Source organism: Ornithorhynchus anatinus, chromosome 8, assembly GCF_004115215.2.
Source record: "Ornithorhynchus anatinus isolate Pmale09 chromosome 8, mOrnAna1.pri.v4, whole genome shotgun sequence".
Lineage (NCBI taxonomy): Eukaryota > Metazoa > Chordata > Mammalia > Monotremata > Ornithorhynchidae > Ornithorhynchus > Ornithorhynchus anatinus.
This window is the reverse complement of record NC_041735.1, coordinates 68,325,407-68,341,948: the sequence shown is the minus strand read 5'-3', so window position 1 is coordinate 68,341,948 and position 16,542 is coordinate 68,325,407. Positions and strand designations below refer to the sequence as shown.

At 59.5% G+C, this 16,542-nt stretch overlaps 1 protein-coding gene across 3 annotated transcripts in view; it reads left to right on the top strand.

The window, feature by feature from the left end:
* GLCCI1 (glucocorticoid induced 1) overlaps positions 1-16,542 on the top strand; it is a 32,526-nt gene that overhangs the window by 13,546 nt on the left and 2,438 nt on the right. For 2 of the 3 annotated variants that reach the window (XM_029070532.1, XM_029070531.2), the window contains exons 3-7: positions 4,249-4,335; positions 9,190-9,306; positions 12,474-12,629; positions 14,103-14,316; positions 16,061-16,181. In XM_029070532.1, the coding sequence (XP_028926365.1) occupies positions 4,249-4,335; positions 9,190-9,306; positions 12,474-12,629; positions 14,103-14,316; positions 16,061-16,181 (695 nt within the window). The remainder of the gene's footprint in view (positions 1-4,248; positions 4,336-9,189; positions 9,307-12,473; positions 12,630-14,102; positions 14,317-16,060; positions 16,182-16,542) is intronic. The other variant, XM_039912843.1, reaches the window with a different exon arrangement.

Genomic DNA, 16,542 nt, shown 5'->3' with positions numbered 1-16,542 from the left:
TTGGTGTTCGTTAAGCGCTTACGAGGTGCCGAGCGCTGTTCTCGGATACGGGGAATCAGGTCGTCCCCCGTGGGGCTCACACGCTTTTAATCCCCATTTTCCGGCTGAGGGAACCGAGCCCCAGAGCGGTGAAGCGACTCGCCCACGGTCACACAGCTGCCGAGTTGGCGGAGCCGGGAGTCGACCTCATGACCTCCGACTCCCAAGCCCGGGCGCTTTCCACCGAGCCACGCTGCTTCTCCGAGTATAAGGACAGACTGACGCATTCCTGCCCCCGGCGAGCTCACGGCGTAGACACGTTCCCCGCCCACGGCGGAGTCGATCGGTGTGGCCCAGTGGGAAGAGCCCGGGCCTGGGAATCCGAGCATCTGGGTTCCGATCCCGCCTCGGCCACCTGTGTGCTGCGTGGGCCCGGGCAGGTCACGTCACCTCTCTGGGCCTCAGTTCCCTCCTCCGCAAAATGGGGACGCGGACCGTATCTAACCCGGTGCTTACTGCGGGGCCTGGCACACGGTGGCTGCTGAACAGATACCGTAAGAAATGATATTTCCCGAGCGCTCACCGTGTGCGGGGCACCGTACCACGCGCCGGGGAGAGGCCGGCGCGCCGGTTAAGGCCGAGGGTCGGCATTCGTTCCCTCCCGGGTCCCCGCTGATCGCGTCATGACGGTGATCGCCGTGGCCGTTACCGAACGGTCGGTCAGTCCGTGCACTTATTGAGCGCCTCCGGTGTGCAGGTTCTAATCCCGGCCTTCCCCGCCCGCGACGGGTTTACCGGCCAGAGGAGGAGACGGGAGATAAAATAGTAAATTCCGGATATGGACGTTAAGCGCTCTGGGGCCGAGAGTAGGGGGTGACTGTCCGGTGCCCCCGAGTGTATCTGTCGAGTGCTTACTGGGCGCCAACCCTCGAACTCGGTGCCGAGATCGCAGCGAGATCGTCAGATGAGGACGAGGTCCCCGTCCCCGCGTGGGGTTCAGAGTCTCGGGGGGCAGAGGAGGAGAGATGGGGGGAGAGGGAGAGAGAGAAGGTATTTTATCCCCATTTTGCCGATGAGGGAACCGAGGCCCGGGCGGGCGGCGGAGCCGGGATTAGAACCCGGACCTCCCGACTCCCGGATGAAGGGAATTGGACGATAATCTCTCGGTGAGCCCTCCCCTTCTCCCTCTCCCTTCTGCGTCATCCCGATTTGCTCTCTCGGCTCCGTGACGGGAGCCCGGGCTTGTGAGTCGGAGGCCATGAGTTCGAATCCCAGCTCTGCCACTCGTCAGCTGGGTGACTGTGGGCCAGTCACTTCGCTTCCTCTGTGCCCTCAAGTCACCTCATCTGGAGAACGGGGACGGAGACTGTGAGCCCCACGGGGGAGAATCTGATGACCTTGTATCCCCCCCAGCGCTTAGAACGGTGCCCGGCACGTAGTAAGCGCGTAACGAATACCATCGTTATTATAGAGAAGCAGCGTGGCTCAGCGGAAAGAGCCCGGGCTTGGGAGTCAGAGGTCATGGGTTCGAATCCCAGCTCCGCCGCTTGTCAGCTGTGAGACCTTGGGCAAGGTCTCTGGGCCTCAGTTTCCTCATCTGTAAAATGGGGACGAAGACTGGGAGCCTCACGTGGGACAACCTGCTAATAATAATAATAATAATGTTGGTATTGGTTAAACGCTTACTATGTGCCGAGCACTGTTCTGAGCGCCGGGGGAGATACAGGGTCATCAGGTTGTCCCGCGTGAAGCTCACAGTTAATCCCCATTTTACAGATGAGGTAACTGAGGCCCAGAGAAGTGAAGCGACTCGCCCACAGTCCCACAGCTGACAAGCGGCAGGGCCGGGAATCGAACCCATGACCTCTGACTCCGAAGCCCGGGCTCTTGCCACTGAGCCAGGCTGCTTCCCAATGCGTCCTGATGACCCTGTATCTCCCCCGGCGCTGAGAACAGTGCTCGGCACAGAGTGAGCGCTCACTAAATGCAATCGAACGAATGCCATCGTTATCGTCGTCCTAGGGACGTTAAGCTTTTCATAGCTGATTATCTCTTTTCTTTCATGGAATCCGTAAAGCGCTTTCCACGTGCCGGGCGCCGGACTGAGCGCTGGGGTGGCTAGAAGGTCGTCAGGTTGGACCCGGTCCTGGTCCCGCGCGGGGCTCGGTCTCCGTCTCATTTTAGAGATGAGGAGACCGGGGCCCAGAGACGTGAAGGGACTTACCCGAGGTCACACAGCAGACAAGTGGCAGGGCCGGGACCCGAACCCGGGACCCTCTGTCTCCCGGCTCGGGCTCTATCCGTTGGGCCACGCCGCTTTTCTTACGATGCCCAGCGCTGTACTTGTCACCATGCGTTGTCATTTCTTTTTTCAATTGGTGGGCAGATTGATTCCATTGGTTTTAATATATCACGTCTGACCAATAAAGTATACTTGGTTTCCTTTCACCTGTCCGAGGGCTCATTTAAAATAATACAGATAATAATGACTTTTAAGTACCCGCTATGTGTCAGTCACTTAAGTAAATAGGGACCGTCTCTCTCTGTTACCGATTTGTATATTCCAAGCGCTTAGTACGGTGCTCTGCACATAGTGAGCGATCAGTAAATACTGTTGAATGAATGAATAGCCATGATATGACGATGATGATAGTAATGGGTTTTAAGTGCCTGCTGTGTGCCAGTCGCTTAAGTAAATAATAATAATATGACAATAATAATTACGGGTTTTAAGTACCGCCGTGCGCCGGTCACTTCAGTAAATAGTAATAATGATACGATGATTATACTGTGAGCCCACTGTTGGGTAGGGATGGTCTCTATCTGTTGCCGAATTGTCCTTTCCAAGCGCTTAGGTCAGTGGTCTGCACCCAGTAAGCGCTCAGTAAATGCGATCGAATGAATGAATAATAGCGGGTTATAGGTGCCTGCTGTGGGGCAGTCACTTAAATAGTAATAATATGATAATAATAATAGGCTTTAAAAGCCTGCCATACGCCGGTCACTAAAGTAACTAGCAGTAGTGATGTGATGATATTATTATCATCATTATCACTGTTGTTATCATTAGAGAAGCAGCGTGGCTCAGCGGAAAGAGCCCGGGCTTGGGAGTCGTCGGTCATGGGTTCGACTCCCGGCTCCGCCACTTGTCAGCTGTGTGACTGTGGGCGAGTCACTTCACTGTGCCTCAGTTACCTCCTCTGTAAAATGGGGATGAAGACTGTGAGCCTCACGTGGGACAACCCGATGACCCTGGATCTCCCCCAGCGCTTAGAGCGGTGCTCTGCACATAGTAAGCGCTTAACAAATACCAGCATTATTATTATTATAATAGTAGTAATAATGGGTTTTCCGTGCCTGCTCTGTGCCCAGCAAGGAAGCAATCAGACGGAACCCAGTCCCCGTCCCGCAGGGCACTCACGGTCTTAAGTGGGGGGGAGAACGGGGGTCGCATCCCCGTTTTACAGACGAGAGAGCCGAGGCACAGGCCGGTCAAGCGATGGGCCCAAGGCCAAGGGGAGCAGGCGACCGACGGAGCCGGGATAAGAACCCAGGTCGTCTGCCGCCCGGGCTCCGTGCACGAGGCCACGCCGCTTCTCGAAAACCCGCCACTTCTCTGAGTGGCCCAGTGGCGGGGTCCCCTCCGAGCACCTCCCGGGATCGCCGGCCGCGGGTCCGTCGACCGGGTCGGACTCCCCCAGGCCCTTAGCACGCTCCTCCGCACGTAGCAAGCGCTCCGTCAACACCGCCGAGGGGGGCCGCGTCGCCGTGGGAGCCGTGGGCCCGAGCCCTCCGAGGAGGTCACGGTCGCGGGCGGGGGGGACGGGGGGGCCGGGACCCGGACCGATTCAGCCGGGCCCGATACAGAATTAAAAAAAAAACCGAAACGCCAGAAGTCCGGTTATCGTGAAAACGAAGGAGATAGTCCCAATGTCACGTGTAGGCCCGACCCGGATGAATGGACGCTCCCTTCACTTCCCGGGGCTTGGGGGAGGCGGGGACGTCCTCGTACGTGGTCTCCCGGGGAGCGGGGGGCTTCTCCGGGGCGGAGGAGGAGTGGGTTTCCTCTCCCGGGGGAGCGGAGCCCTGAGACTTGGGGTTTCCCGGAGGCCGGGGTGGGCGGGCGGGGTCAGCTCTCCGGGGGTCTTCCCGGGATGCCGGAAAGGCCCCCCCGCCCCCTTGCCCCAGGGCGGCCGGGCGCCGCCGGCCGCGGAGGGGCCCGGGAGGGGCCGGCTCCAAGAGGCCTCCGTCTTTTCTCTCTCCCGTCAGACGCCCGTCTGTTGGTCAGAAGAGGGAGGCGGAAAGCGAGCCCACCAGCGGTCGGCGTCGTGGGGGAGCGCCGACCAACTGAAAGAGGTAAAGCCCGGCCCGGCGGCCGCCCCCCGCCCTCACCCCCTCTGCCGCTCCGCTGCGTCCCGCCGCCCTTTCGGGGCGGCCCGGCGTCGCCCGGCCTCCGGCCGCCTCTGGGACGGGCCCTGCCGGGGGAACCGTCTTGGGCGGAAGCGGGGTCTCCGTCCGAAGGCCCCCCCACGCCTCTCCTCGCCTCCGTCTCCCTCCCGGATAGGGGGCCGGGGAGGGGAGGGCCGTACTGGAGAAGCCGAGCCGGAGAAGCGGCGCCGAGAAGCGGCTCGGCCCTAGTGGCCGGAGCCCGGGCCCGGGAGTCGGAAGGGACCTGGCTCCTCGTCCCCTGTTGACCTTGGACGGGTCATTTCCCTTCTCTGGGGCTCGGCGACCTCATCTGGAAAGCGGGGATGAAGACTGGGGAGCCCCTCGCGGGACAGGGACCGCGTCCCGCCCGACGACCTGGTATCCTAACCCGGGGCTCAGTGCGGTGCCCGGCACACAGTGCGCGCTTAACAAATACCGTAAAAAAAACAACACTGGGGCCGAGGACGAGGATCGGCCGAGGACTGAAGCAGCGTGGCTCAGTGGAAAGAGCACGGGCTTCGGAGTCAGGGCTCATGAGTTCGAATCTCAGCTCTGCCACTTGTCGGCTGTGTGACCGTGGGCGAGTCACTTAACTTCTCTGGGCCTCAGTTCCCTCATCTGTAAAATGGGGATTAAGACCGTGAGCCCCACGTGGGACGACCTGATTCCCCTATGTCTACCCCAGCGCTTAGAACAGTGCTCGGCACATAGTAAGCGCTTAACAAATACCAACATTATTATTATTATTATTATTATCGGGGTCGGGACCCGTCCCGAGCCGACCCGTCGCCGGCATTTTCGGCCCCTCCCAGTGGACGCGGCCTTATTTGGGGCGGAACCCCTCACTTGCTGCCGTTAACTGTCAGAGGGAGACTTCGTTCCTTCAATCCTCCGTTCCTTCATTCGATCGTATTTATCGAGCCCTTCCCGTGTGCAGAGCGCTGTACTAAGCGCTTGGGAGAGTGCGGTACGATAATAAAAGTCACATTCGCTGCCCGCGACGAGCTTACGGTCTATACCTCCTACTTAGACCGTGAATCCCCGACGTGGGGCGGGGACCGCGGCCGCCCCGATCCACTCGTTTATCGTTTATATCGCCCTTTCCCAAGCACTTAGGACAGCGCTCTGCTCACAGCGAGCGCTCAGTTCATCCATCCACTCATCGATTCCAGAAGGCGATCCCCTGGCCCGCGGTTCGGGGAGCACCCCCGGAGGGGGAAACACCCCCCAGAACCTCCGCCGTCCCGGGGCGGGTCTCGCTCTCGCAACCGTAGCCGAGGTCTGGGACGGCCGAGGATCCCAAGGCCGGAATTTCCGCCCGGTCCGAGTTACAACCGGATCTCGACCGGGTGCGTTTTTAACGTCCCCTCCGTTCAGGTCTCTCCTCTGCCGTAAAATGAAAACATTCGGAGAAGGTCAGGGGAATAATAACGATAACTGTGGTGTTTGTGAAAGCGCTCACTCTCCTCCGGGCGCTGTACTAAGCGCCGGGGTGGATACGAGCCAGTCGGGTGAGACACCGTCCCTGTCCCGCACGGGACTCACCGTCTCGATCCCCATTTTTCATCTGGGGAGATGGAGGCGCGGAGAAGTGAGATGACCGGCCCAAGGTCATACCGCAGACAGAAGAGAGGCAGCCGCCTATGGATTAATTAAAAAAAAAAAAGCACAAAAAAAGCAAGGCCCGAAAAGCGCGATGGCGCCCTTGTGTATTTGTCCGGCTCTTTATTTAGTTCCGTTGCATTCATTCATTCAGTCGTATTTATTGAGGGCTTACTGCGTGCAGAGCACTGTACTAAGCGCTTGGAAAGTACAAGTCGGTAACAGATAGAGACCGTCCCTACCCAACAACGGGCTCCCGGGCTAGTCTTGCAGTGTCCGCAGGAGGCTTGGTCCGCCGGTTGGGTACTTTTACCCTCGATCCTCCAGTCCGAGGGGCCCCATTTATTTTTTTAACGGGATCTGTTAAGCGCTCAGTATGTGCCAAGCGCTGTTCTAAACACCGTGGCGATAATAAAAGTGATGATGATGGTGTTGGTTAAGCGCCTTCTATGTGCCAAGCCCTGTTCCAAGTTTTGGGGTGGATACAAGGTCGTCAGGTTGTCCCACGTGGGGCTCGGGCTTCAACCCCGTTTTACAGAGAACTGAGGCCCGGAGAAGTGAAGCGACGTGCCCCAGGTCACCAGGTGGCGGTGCCGGGATTGGAACCCAGACCCTGCTGACTCCCAGACCCGCGCTCTGCCCGCTAGGCTACCCTGCTCCCCGTCAACTCCTTCGGCCTCCGACCTCTGCAGACTTCGGGGAAGAATCCCTGGGGTTCTGAGCGCTTAGCTCATTCAGTCGTACTTATCGAGCGCTTACTGGAGGCGGAGCGCTGTGCTGAGCGCTGGGGAAAGTACAGTACAACAGTAGACGGCGACCACCGCCCCGCCCACAACGAGCTGACAGTTTAGAGCAGGGGAGACAGGCGTCAACGGCCGGGATTCCTCCTCAAGTTAATCGGCCCGTCCGAAAAGGCCTAGGCCGGTCCCTGAGCTTGTCTTAGGGAGATTCAGTCGCGGCCTAGCGGGGAGTGCCCGAGCCCGGGAGTCAGGGGACCTGGGTCCTAACCCCGGCCCCGCCAGCTGTCCGCCGGCACTTCACTTCTCTGGGCCTCGGTTCCCTCGTCTGTAAAATGGGGTTGGAGGCCGTGAGCCCCACGTGGGACAACCCGATGACCTTGTATCTCTCTCAGCGCTTAGAGTAGTGCTCGGCACGTAGTATGCGTTGAACAAATGTCATCATCATTATTATTATTATTATTATTATTACTATTACAGTGTCTGGCCCATAGTAAGGACTTAACAAATACCATGCGTGGCTCAGTGGAAAGAGCATGGGCTTTGGAGTCAGGGCTCATGAGTTCGAATCCCAGCTCTGCCACTTGTCGGCTGTGTGACTGTGGGCGAGTCACTTAACTTCTCGGTGCCTCAGTTCCCTCATCTGTAAAATGGGGATTAAGACTGTGAGCCCCACGTGGGACAACCTGATTCCCCTATGTCTACCCCAGCGCTTAGAACAGTGCTCGGCACATAGTAAGCGCTTAACAAATACCAACATTATTATTATTATTATTTAACCAACAGCGAAGGCGTTTCCAACACGCAGAAGTCAAATGTTTTTTGGCAGCCAGGACTTCCGGATCCGTGTTTTGTGTCTCCTCGGGGCGGAGTGGGTGGCTCAGTTCATTCAGTAGTATTTATTGAGCGCTCACTGTGTGCGGATCACTGTGCTAAGCGCTTGGAATGGACAATTCGGCATCAGATAGAGACCGTCCCAGCCCAGTGACGGGCTCCCGGTCTAAACAGTTCCGTTCTGAGCGAGGTGGGTGGAGACGGTTGAGGAAGTCCGGCACCGAGCTCTTCTTCCCAAGCGGAGGCTTAGCTGCTCCTCCCTCCCTCCCAAAAAACACCACAGAGCGGGAGAAGGGGTATCGATCATTCGGCGGTACTTACCGAGCGCTCTGTGCGGAGCACTGTACTAAACGCTCGGGAGAGAACATCGGCCTAGAGGGTATTGATCATAACCGGGGTATTTGGGAAGCGCTCGCCACTGTGCTGGGAATATACAAGATCACCGTGTTCCGTTAGAGAAGCGGCACGGTGGAGTGGGTAGAGTGAATCACGAGGTCCCGGGTTCTGATCCCGGCTCCGCCCCTTGTCTGCTGGGCGACTTCGGGCGAGTCGTGTCCCTTCTCTGGGCCTCGGCGACCTCCTCCGTCAAATGGGAATGGAGACCGCGAGCCCCACGGGGGACAACCTGACTACCTCGTATCTGCCCCAGCGCTCCCGACGGGGCTCGGCACGTAGTAAGGGCTTAACGGATGCCAAAGTAATTATGAATTATTATTCGGGGCTCACAGTCTAAAAAGAGGGGGGGAGAATAGGGATCGATCCATCAATCGGTCCATTCATCGGTCCATTAACCCTAACCCTAATTAATCGGTGGTGGTGATCGAACTCTGAATGTGGGAGCACCGTACTGAGCGCTCGGCTCTCCCCGCCCGCAGAGATGGCGTCTCTCTGGACTGTCAGCGCGTCGCGGGCAGGGAATGCCTGTTCATTGCCTTATCGCACTCTCCCGAGCGCGTAGTACAGCGCCCTGCGCACGATAAGCGCTCATTAAATGACTGAAGGACTTAGAGGGGGTGCCCGGGGGACCCAGCGGACTCTTGGCGAAGTCCTGGCTAAACCCTCAAAGGGGGAAAGGGAGCCGGGAGGCCTCCCGAGGGTCCGACGGCGCACCCGGCCCCCCGCGCGGGCCGGCACGCGTCGGCTCATTCGCCTGGGAGATTGGCCCGTGAGAAACCCGACCGGGGGGAGCCGGAATCATTTCGGGCCAACTGGAATCGGACCGTCGGGCGGTTGAGCAACGGGGCGGGGTTAAGCGGCCGCGCTCTCGCCTGCCTTCGTCTCTCTTGGCGCCAGCCTGCCGCGGGGCGGGTTTCGGGCGGGGCGGCCCGCTCCGTTGAAAGCCGCCCACCCCCTCTCGGCGTTTCCTAGCTCGAACGCTCTGGAGAGAGTCTCGAATCGACTTTCACCCCCCTGCCGGGGAGCATAACGGTCCCGCATCCCAGCCGCCAGGGAGCATAACGGTCCTCAGCCCGTTTCTCGGCTCCGGCCCCGCTGGCAGCGGGGCACGCGGAGTTTACCGTCTACGGCCCGATTGAGGTGTCTCTCTCTTTGGCTTGGCGTTCGTCTCTCCCCGCCCCCGGCCCCGGCCCCCCCCCCCCCCGCCCCCCAGCAGATCGCCAAGCTGAGGCAGCAACTCCAACGCAGCAAACAGAGCAGTCGTCACAACAGGGACACGGACCGGCACTCGCCCCTCCACGGCATCTACGTCGCAGCCCACCAGACCCAGGTACGCCCACCCCTTCTTCACCTCGTTCTTCGGCCTCTCGGTTTTCTTTGTCTTCGTTTACGATACCTCTGAGGCGGACCGGGGGAACTCCTCACCGCCAAACCTTTTCTTCGGCCTGTCGAAAGAGAAGCAGCGTGGCCCAGCGGGTAGAGCCCGGGCCTGGCAGTCAGCGGATCCGGCTCTTCGACCCGTCCGTGGCCGAGGGACCTTGGGCCGGCCGTTCCGCTCCTCCGGGCCTCGGTTCCCTCGCCCGCAGGTTGGGGATTCGGCGTCTTTCCTCCCCGCCGCTCAGCCCGGGGCGCCCCTCGGGGACTCGATTATCTCGTCTCCGCCCGAGCACTAAGCACCGCGCTTGGCCCCGCTCAACAGATACTCACGACGATTGTCCTCCGTTGGATAAAGCGAGGGAGGGTTGTTCCTCCTTTGCTTCGGCTCTGCTTTTCCACGCCGGAAGGTGGGGGCCGGGTGGGTTTCCATAGAATATCCTGGGGGATTTTCGCCTCCGCCCGGCTTGGGGAGATGAGCAGACTGTGGGGGAGCCTCGTCCCTTTGGGGATCGTTTGCTCTCGATTTCCGATCCTCCCAAGATGATCGGAGACCTCTGCGGAGTGTGCGGGGGCCCCGCGCTTTTCTCTCATCCCTCGGGGATCACACGTCGATCATCAGGACGTGATAAAAAGACGCCACCGGAGAGCACTTGGGAGAGTCCAGTACAGCCGAGTTGGCAGACGCAGTCCCCCTCCACAAAGAAACGTGAACCCGACCACAAGGAGCTTACGCTCAGTCGAGCAGAGGGATTTACTGAGCGCTCACTCTACGCAGAGCACTGTACTCAGCGCTCGGGAGAGGACGGTACGGCTGGTAGACGATAGCCCGCAGAGAGCTGACGATCAATCTGTCCGTGGTATTGGGCGCTTACCGTGTGCAAGGCACTGTACTGAGCGCTTGGGAGAGTCCAGTACAACAGAATTGATAGATGTTCCCTGCCCACAAGGAGCTTACGGTCTGGAGGGTCTAGCGATTCACGACCTCCGTCCGTCTAGCTACGTGTGTAGACGTACTTCGTGTTATTCTTTTGAATAAATCGTGCAGCCTAATAATAATGATTGTAGTGACGACGCAAGCCAGTTCTTCAATCTAGGCCCCCCGGCCCCGAGGTTTCTGGCCAGTTGGAAGATAATATTATAATAGTATGATAATAGTAATTGTGGTATTTATTAAGGGCTTACTGTGTGCCAGGCACTCTTGTAAGCACTGGGCCAGATCCACGCTAATGAGGTCGGACACGGTCCCTGTCCCTCACGGGGCTCACGCTCTCATCCCCATTATACAGATGAGGGAACCGAGGTCACGGATGTAGTGACGAAGGCGACGGGTGAGGGAACCGAGGCGACGGGTGAACCCGCCGTCCCAAACGGGCTTTGTGGTGCAGGGGGTTCACAGTCGCACACGCAGCGGTCCCCCTTTCCTGGAAGAAAGTCGCCTGATGGGCAGACTTACATTCATTCTGTAAGCCCGTCAAACGGCAGGGACCGTCTCTGTCTGTTGCCGACTTGTTCATTCCAAGCGCTTAGTACAGTGCTCTGCACCTAGTAAGCGCTCAATAAATACTATTGAATTCATTCATTCATTCATTCATTCAGTGGTGTTTACTGAGCGCTTACTGGGTGCAGAGCACTGTACTAAGCGCTCGGAAAGTCCAATTGGGCAACAGATAGAGACGATCCCTGCCCAACGACGGGCTTGCGGTCTAGAAGGGGGGCACAGGGCTCTTTCCACCCAGCCAGACTCGCCTGGCACCCAGAGCCTTCGCACCAACACCCCGACAACCTGTCCTCCCCCTCCCCGCCTGGGATAAATCCGCCGCCTGTCTGCTCCGTGACTTTGGATGAGTCGCTTCACTTCTCTGGGCCTCAGTTCCCTCGTCTGGAAAATGGGGATGAAGACCGTGCGCCTCACACGGGACAGGGACCGCGTCCAACCTGATTAGCTTGGATCCACTCTAGCGTTCAGGACGGCGCCCGGCACGTAGAAAGCTCTTAAAGCGAAGCAGCGTGGCGTAGTCGATAGAGCCCAGGCCTGGGGGTCAGAAGGTCATGGGTTCTAATCCCGGCTCTGCCACTGGTCCGCTCTGTGGCCTTGGGCAAGTCACTTCACCTCTCTGGGCCTCAGTTCCCTCATCTGGAACATGGGGAGTGCAACCGTGAGCCCCACGCGGGACACGGACTGTGTCCGACCCGATTTGCGTGTGTCCACCCCAGCGCTTAGTACAATGTCTGGCACAGAGTAAGCACTTAAATACCACAGCTATTATTATTATTAATAATGAATACTTTTTTTTTTTAAAAAAAGGACCATATTCCCCGCACACAGGAAGCTCGCGATTGATTCCCGTTCATTTCCCAGGATCCCAAGTATTTAAACTCGGGCCTAGTTTGTCTCCGCATTTTAGTCCCCCTTTTCGGGTCAGTTTTGGCCACGGGATGGCCAGCGTAGTTGAGCCAGAGGCGACGGGACGTCAGGGTCGTGGCCGTCGCCGATCCGCCCCTCCGGGAGCTTCGCGGATGGGCCGATGCCGAGAGAAGCCAGTTTGTTATCACCGCTCCGGGAAGGGACCGGTGGATGGCCAAAACTCGTCTAGTAGGTTCTTCTGTGTCTGTTTATTGTTCCATCGTCCTCTCCCAAATGCCCAGTACAGTGCTCTGCACACGGTAAGCGCTCAGTAAATACCACTTAATGAGTGACTGGATGGACGGTTTCACTTTAGAGGTCAGAGGGGCTCCGTTCCCCGAGAAGCCGCACGGCCCAGCGGTTCGAGCCCGGGCCTGGAAGTCGGTGGACCCGGGCTCTAATCCCGGCTCCACCACTGGTCTGCCGGGTGACCCTGGACAAGTCACTTGGCTTCTCTGTGCCCCGTTTCCCTCATCTGTAAAATGGGGAGCCCCGGGGGGGACAGGGACTGCGTCCAAACGGATTAGCTCGGTTCGAAGAGCCGAGCACGGTGCCCGGCACGTAGTAACGAGTTATCCGGTGCCATTTAAAAAAACTAACAAACAGGAAACCCAAATAGGAGCCCAGTTTTCCGGCTCTCTTCACCCCACGGGGGGGTACCAAATCCCTCGCCTTCCCTGCAAGTGGGGGTGACGTGACTCGCTCTGGCGTCGCAGGCCTCCGGGACCAGGACGGGCCCCGGCCCGCTGGCCAACGCCTCCGCCCCCAAATCGACGGGTCCGGCGCGGGCGCCCGGCAACGTGGAAGGCCTCAGCCCCGAGCTGGAGAAGGTCTTCATCAAAGACCACGGCGGCAAGGAAGAAGCGGCCAAGGTGAGCGCGGGCCGGCCGGGCCAGCCGCGGGAGGGGGCTTTCAGATGTCCGAAGAACCGTGCGCGAGCCTGCGAAGGTCTCAGAAAGTCTCAAAAAGCCTGTCTCCGTGTGCGTTTGTGCGTGTCTGTGGAGGTGAGCCATCCGGAATGTCTGAAAGGAAGCTGAAAAAGCTTGCGTGTGGAAAGGAAGGATCCGAGATGTCCGCGGTCTGAAAGTTTTAAATCCAGAACGTTTTAAAAGTATCTGAAAAGGTCTACGCCTGTGAAGGAAGGGCCCGAAATGTTTTCAGGCTGAAAAAATGCGTGCGTGTCTGTGTGTGCGATCCAGAACGTTTGAAAATTACCCGAAAAAGTTTGTGGGTGTGAAGGAAGGATCCGAAATGTTTTCAGATGTCTGAAAGAGCCCGTGTGTCTGTGCGGGATCTAGAATGTTTGAAAAGTATCTGAAAAAGTTTGGGTGTGTGAAGGGAAAGGGCCTGAAATGTTTTCAGATGTCTGAAAAAGTGTCTGCTTGGGTTTGTGAACGCGCACGATCCGGAATGTGTGAAAAATATCTGAAAAGGTCTGTGTGTGTGAAGGAAGCATCCGAAATGTTTTCAGCCTGAAAAAATGCGCGTGGGTCCGTGAGGGTGTGCGATCCAGAACGTTTGAAAATCATCCGAAAAAGTTTGCGGGTGTGAAGGGAGGACCCGAAATCTTTTCACGTGTCTGAAAAAGTGTGTTTGTGTGTGTCCGTGGGCGGGTGATCCAAAATGTTTTCAAATATTTGATAAGGTTTGTGTGTTGGGGGGGATCCAGAATGTTTTAAAATGTCTGAAAAAGCGCACGTGTGTCTGGGGGTGAGAGCTGAAGTCTTTCAAAATGTCTGCAAAAGCGTGTGTGCCTGCGTGGATGAAGGATCCAAAATGTTGGAAAACGACCGAAAAGATTGCGTGCGGACGTCCGGGGCGGGAACGGGGCCAGCCGGGCCTGGAGCCTCTCGGCCCGAGGGGGAGGAAAGAGCGGCGGGATCTCACTCCCGGCGAGGGCGCCGGGGGCAAACGGAGAGCCCGGTGGGGGCCGCGGGCCTGGCCCCTGACCTCAAGAAGCCGACAGTGCACTCTGCGCACAGCGCTGCGCTCGGAGCCCCGGGGAGAGCACGGTAGAGGCCGGAGACGGGAACCCTCCCCTCGGGGAGCTTTCCATAGCTCACGCGAGGTTCGGAGGAGGAGGTGGCGGGTGCTTGCCGTGCGCAGGGCAACGTGGTGAGCGCCCGGGAGGGTCCAGTCGCACAGAGTTGGCAGGCGGGCCCCGGGCCCGCCGCGAGCTTCCGGCGGAGGGGCCTCCCGTCCTTTCCGCCGGGCCGGGCGTTCCTGCGGTCGCGTCTGTTGAGCTCCCGCTGGGTACAAGGCACCCAGAGAGGTGCCCGGGCGCTCGGGGGCGGCCGTCCTCGCGGGGCCGGCGCGGGGGCCACAGGGTCTCGGTCTCCCCGCAGGCCTCGGACATCCCGGACGGGCGGCGGGCCCCGCCGCCGGCCCCCTGGCACCGCAGCGGCCGGCGCAGCATGGACACGCAGACGCCGTCGGCGCAGGGGGGCCGCAGCCACAGCGGCGCCCGCTCCCCGCCCGCCTCGCCGCTCCTCGGCCCGCCCGGCTCGCGGGACGGCAGCCCCTGCTCCGCCGAAGATCTGCTCGACGACCACGACAAAGGTCAGGGCCGGTTTTCGGGGGGCGCGGGGGCTTGGGGCGGCACGGGACGCCCCACCCGGACGCTCGTCGGGGAGGCGGGAGCGGGGAGCGGGTTCCGTCTCTACCCCCCCCGTGAGTCCCGGGGTCCCTCATCTCTGGACCCCCAACCCCCCCGGCTCCCGGCGAGGGCTTGGCTGGGGCCGGGGGTTCCTGCGGGCGCAAGATGATGATGGGAATGATGGAAAGTGGAGGAAGAACGACTTGGGGGGGGGCTCCGGTTTGCTCCGCAGCTTCGTGGGATAAGATCTCATTCGTTCAGGTTTATTTATTGAGCGCTCACCCTGTGCAGAGCGCTGCACCGAGCGCTTGGGAGAGTACGATACAACAACCCACAGGCGCGTTCCCTGCCCACAGCGAGCTGACGGGCCAGAGCAGCGGGGCTAAGCGGCAAGAGGCCGGGCTTGGGAGTCAGAGGTCATGGGTTCTAATCCCGACTCCGCCTCTTGTCAGCTGTGTGACTTCGGCCCAAGTCACTTCACTTCGGCGCCTCGGCGTCCTCACTCGGAAAATGGGGATGAAGACCGTGAGCCCCACGTGGGACGATTTGATAAGTTTATATCTTTCCCAGTGCATAGTACATAGTAAGCGCTTAGCAGATACTGTCATTATTATTATTATTATTATTATCAGAGGGGGCGCCAGGCATTAATAGAAATCAATAAATGACCGATCTGGACGTAAGCGGTGTGGGGCTGGGCCGGGGGGGAGGGGGCTGAATGAAGGGAGCCAGTCAGGACGAGGACGCAGAAGAGAGGCGAGGAAGAGGAAAAGAGCGTAGTCACGAGGCTAACGTGACCATAGTGACGGGTTTTGTTAAGCGCCTGCTACGTGCCAAGCACTGTCCTAAGCGCCGGGGTAGATACGGGGCCATCAGGTTGTCCCACGTGGGGCTCACGGTCTTCACCCCCGTTTCCCAGATGAGGGAACCGAGAGCCGGAGAAGTGAAGCGACGTGCCCGAAGTCACCCGGCTGGCAAGTGGCGGAGCCCGGGATTCGAACCCATGTCCTCCGACTCCCAAGCCCGGGCTCTAGCCGCTACACCTTGGCCCGGTCGATAATTCTGCATGCGAATGTGGGCATTTAGAACGGCCATTCTGAAGGAAGTAGTCTCCTGTGAATGAAAACTGTTCTACTTTGTTATTTTAAGCCCCACGCGTAGTCACAGAGCGGCTCCGTGTGCGTGAGAAGTCATGTTTGGTAGGGCGTTAGGTGCCTCGGTGCCAGAGCGGTGATGATTTTGTTTAAAACGAAGAAAAGGTCGAGTGCAGGGACCCCGGAAAATAGAATATCCCCGAGCCCCCGGGAGAATTCATCTGTCCCTGCCCCGAGGAGAAGCGGCGTGGTCTCGTGGCGAGAACTCGGGCCCGGGAGCCGGAGGGACCTGGGTTCTAATCCAGACCCTGCCACTTGTCTGCTGCCTGTCCCCGGGCAAGTCGCTTCGCTTCTCTGTGCTACGGTGACCTCCTCTGTAAAATGGGGGTGAAGGCCGGGTGCCCTGGGTCCAACCCGATTTGCCTGAATCCCCCCCAGCGCTTAGAACGGTGCTCGGCCCATAGTAAGCGCTTAACAAATACCAACGTTATTATGATTATTATCAGTCATATTTATCGAGCGCCTACTGCGTGCAGGGCACTGTTCTAAGCGCTTGGGACCCGCACCCCCTCCCGCTCGGTCACGGTGACGGCCGGCCCCTTTCCATTTTCAGATAGCGGGAGCGGCTCGCCGCTCCCCAAGTACGCCTCGTCCCCCAAACCCAACAACAGCTACGTGTTCAAACGCGAGCCCCCCGAAGGATGCGAGCGAGTCAAGGTCTTTGAGGAGATGGCGTAAGTAACGGGCGCGGCCACGGACGGACCGACCGACACTGCCTCGCACCCGGCTGGGATCCCGACACCCCCGGTCCGGCCCCTCGATCCTCCCTCGGCGGAGGACGGGGAAGCCGCGACCCGGGGGCGGACGGGCGGGCGCAGGGAGGGAGGAGGGGAGGAGGGCACGGAGGAAAGGTCCCCGGGGACCGTGAGGGGAGGCGGGCGGGCCCGGCCCCCGGCCCGTATTCCGCCCGCCGGCGGCCCGCCGCTTTAGGGGGCGAAGGTTAAGAGGGGCCGGGGGTTGGGTGGGCGGGCGGTCCCCGTGGACGGCCCCGCCTCGGCCCCCGGCCGCTCCGCGACCACCGTGGCCACCCCCGCC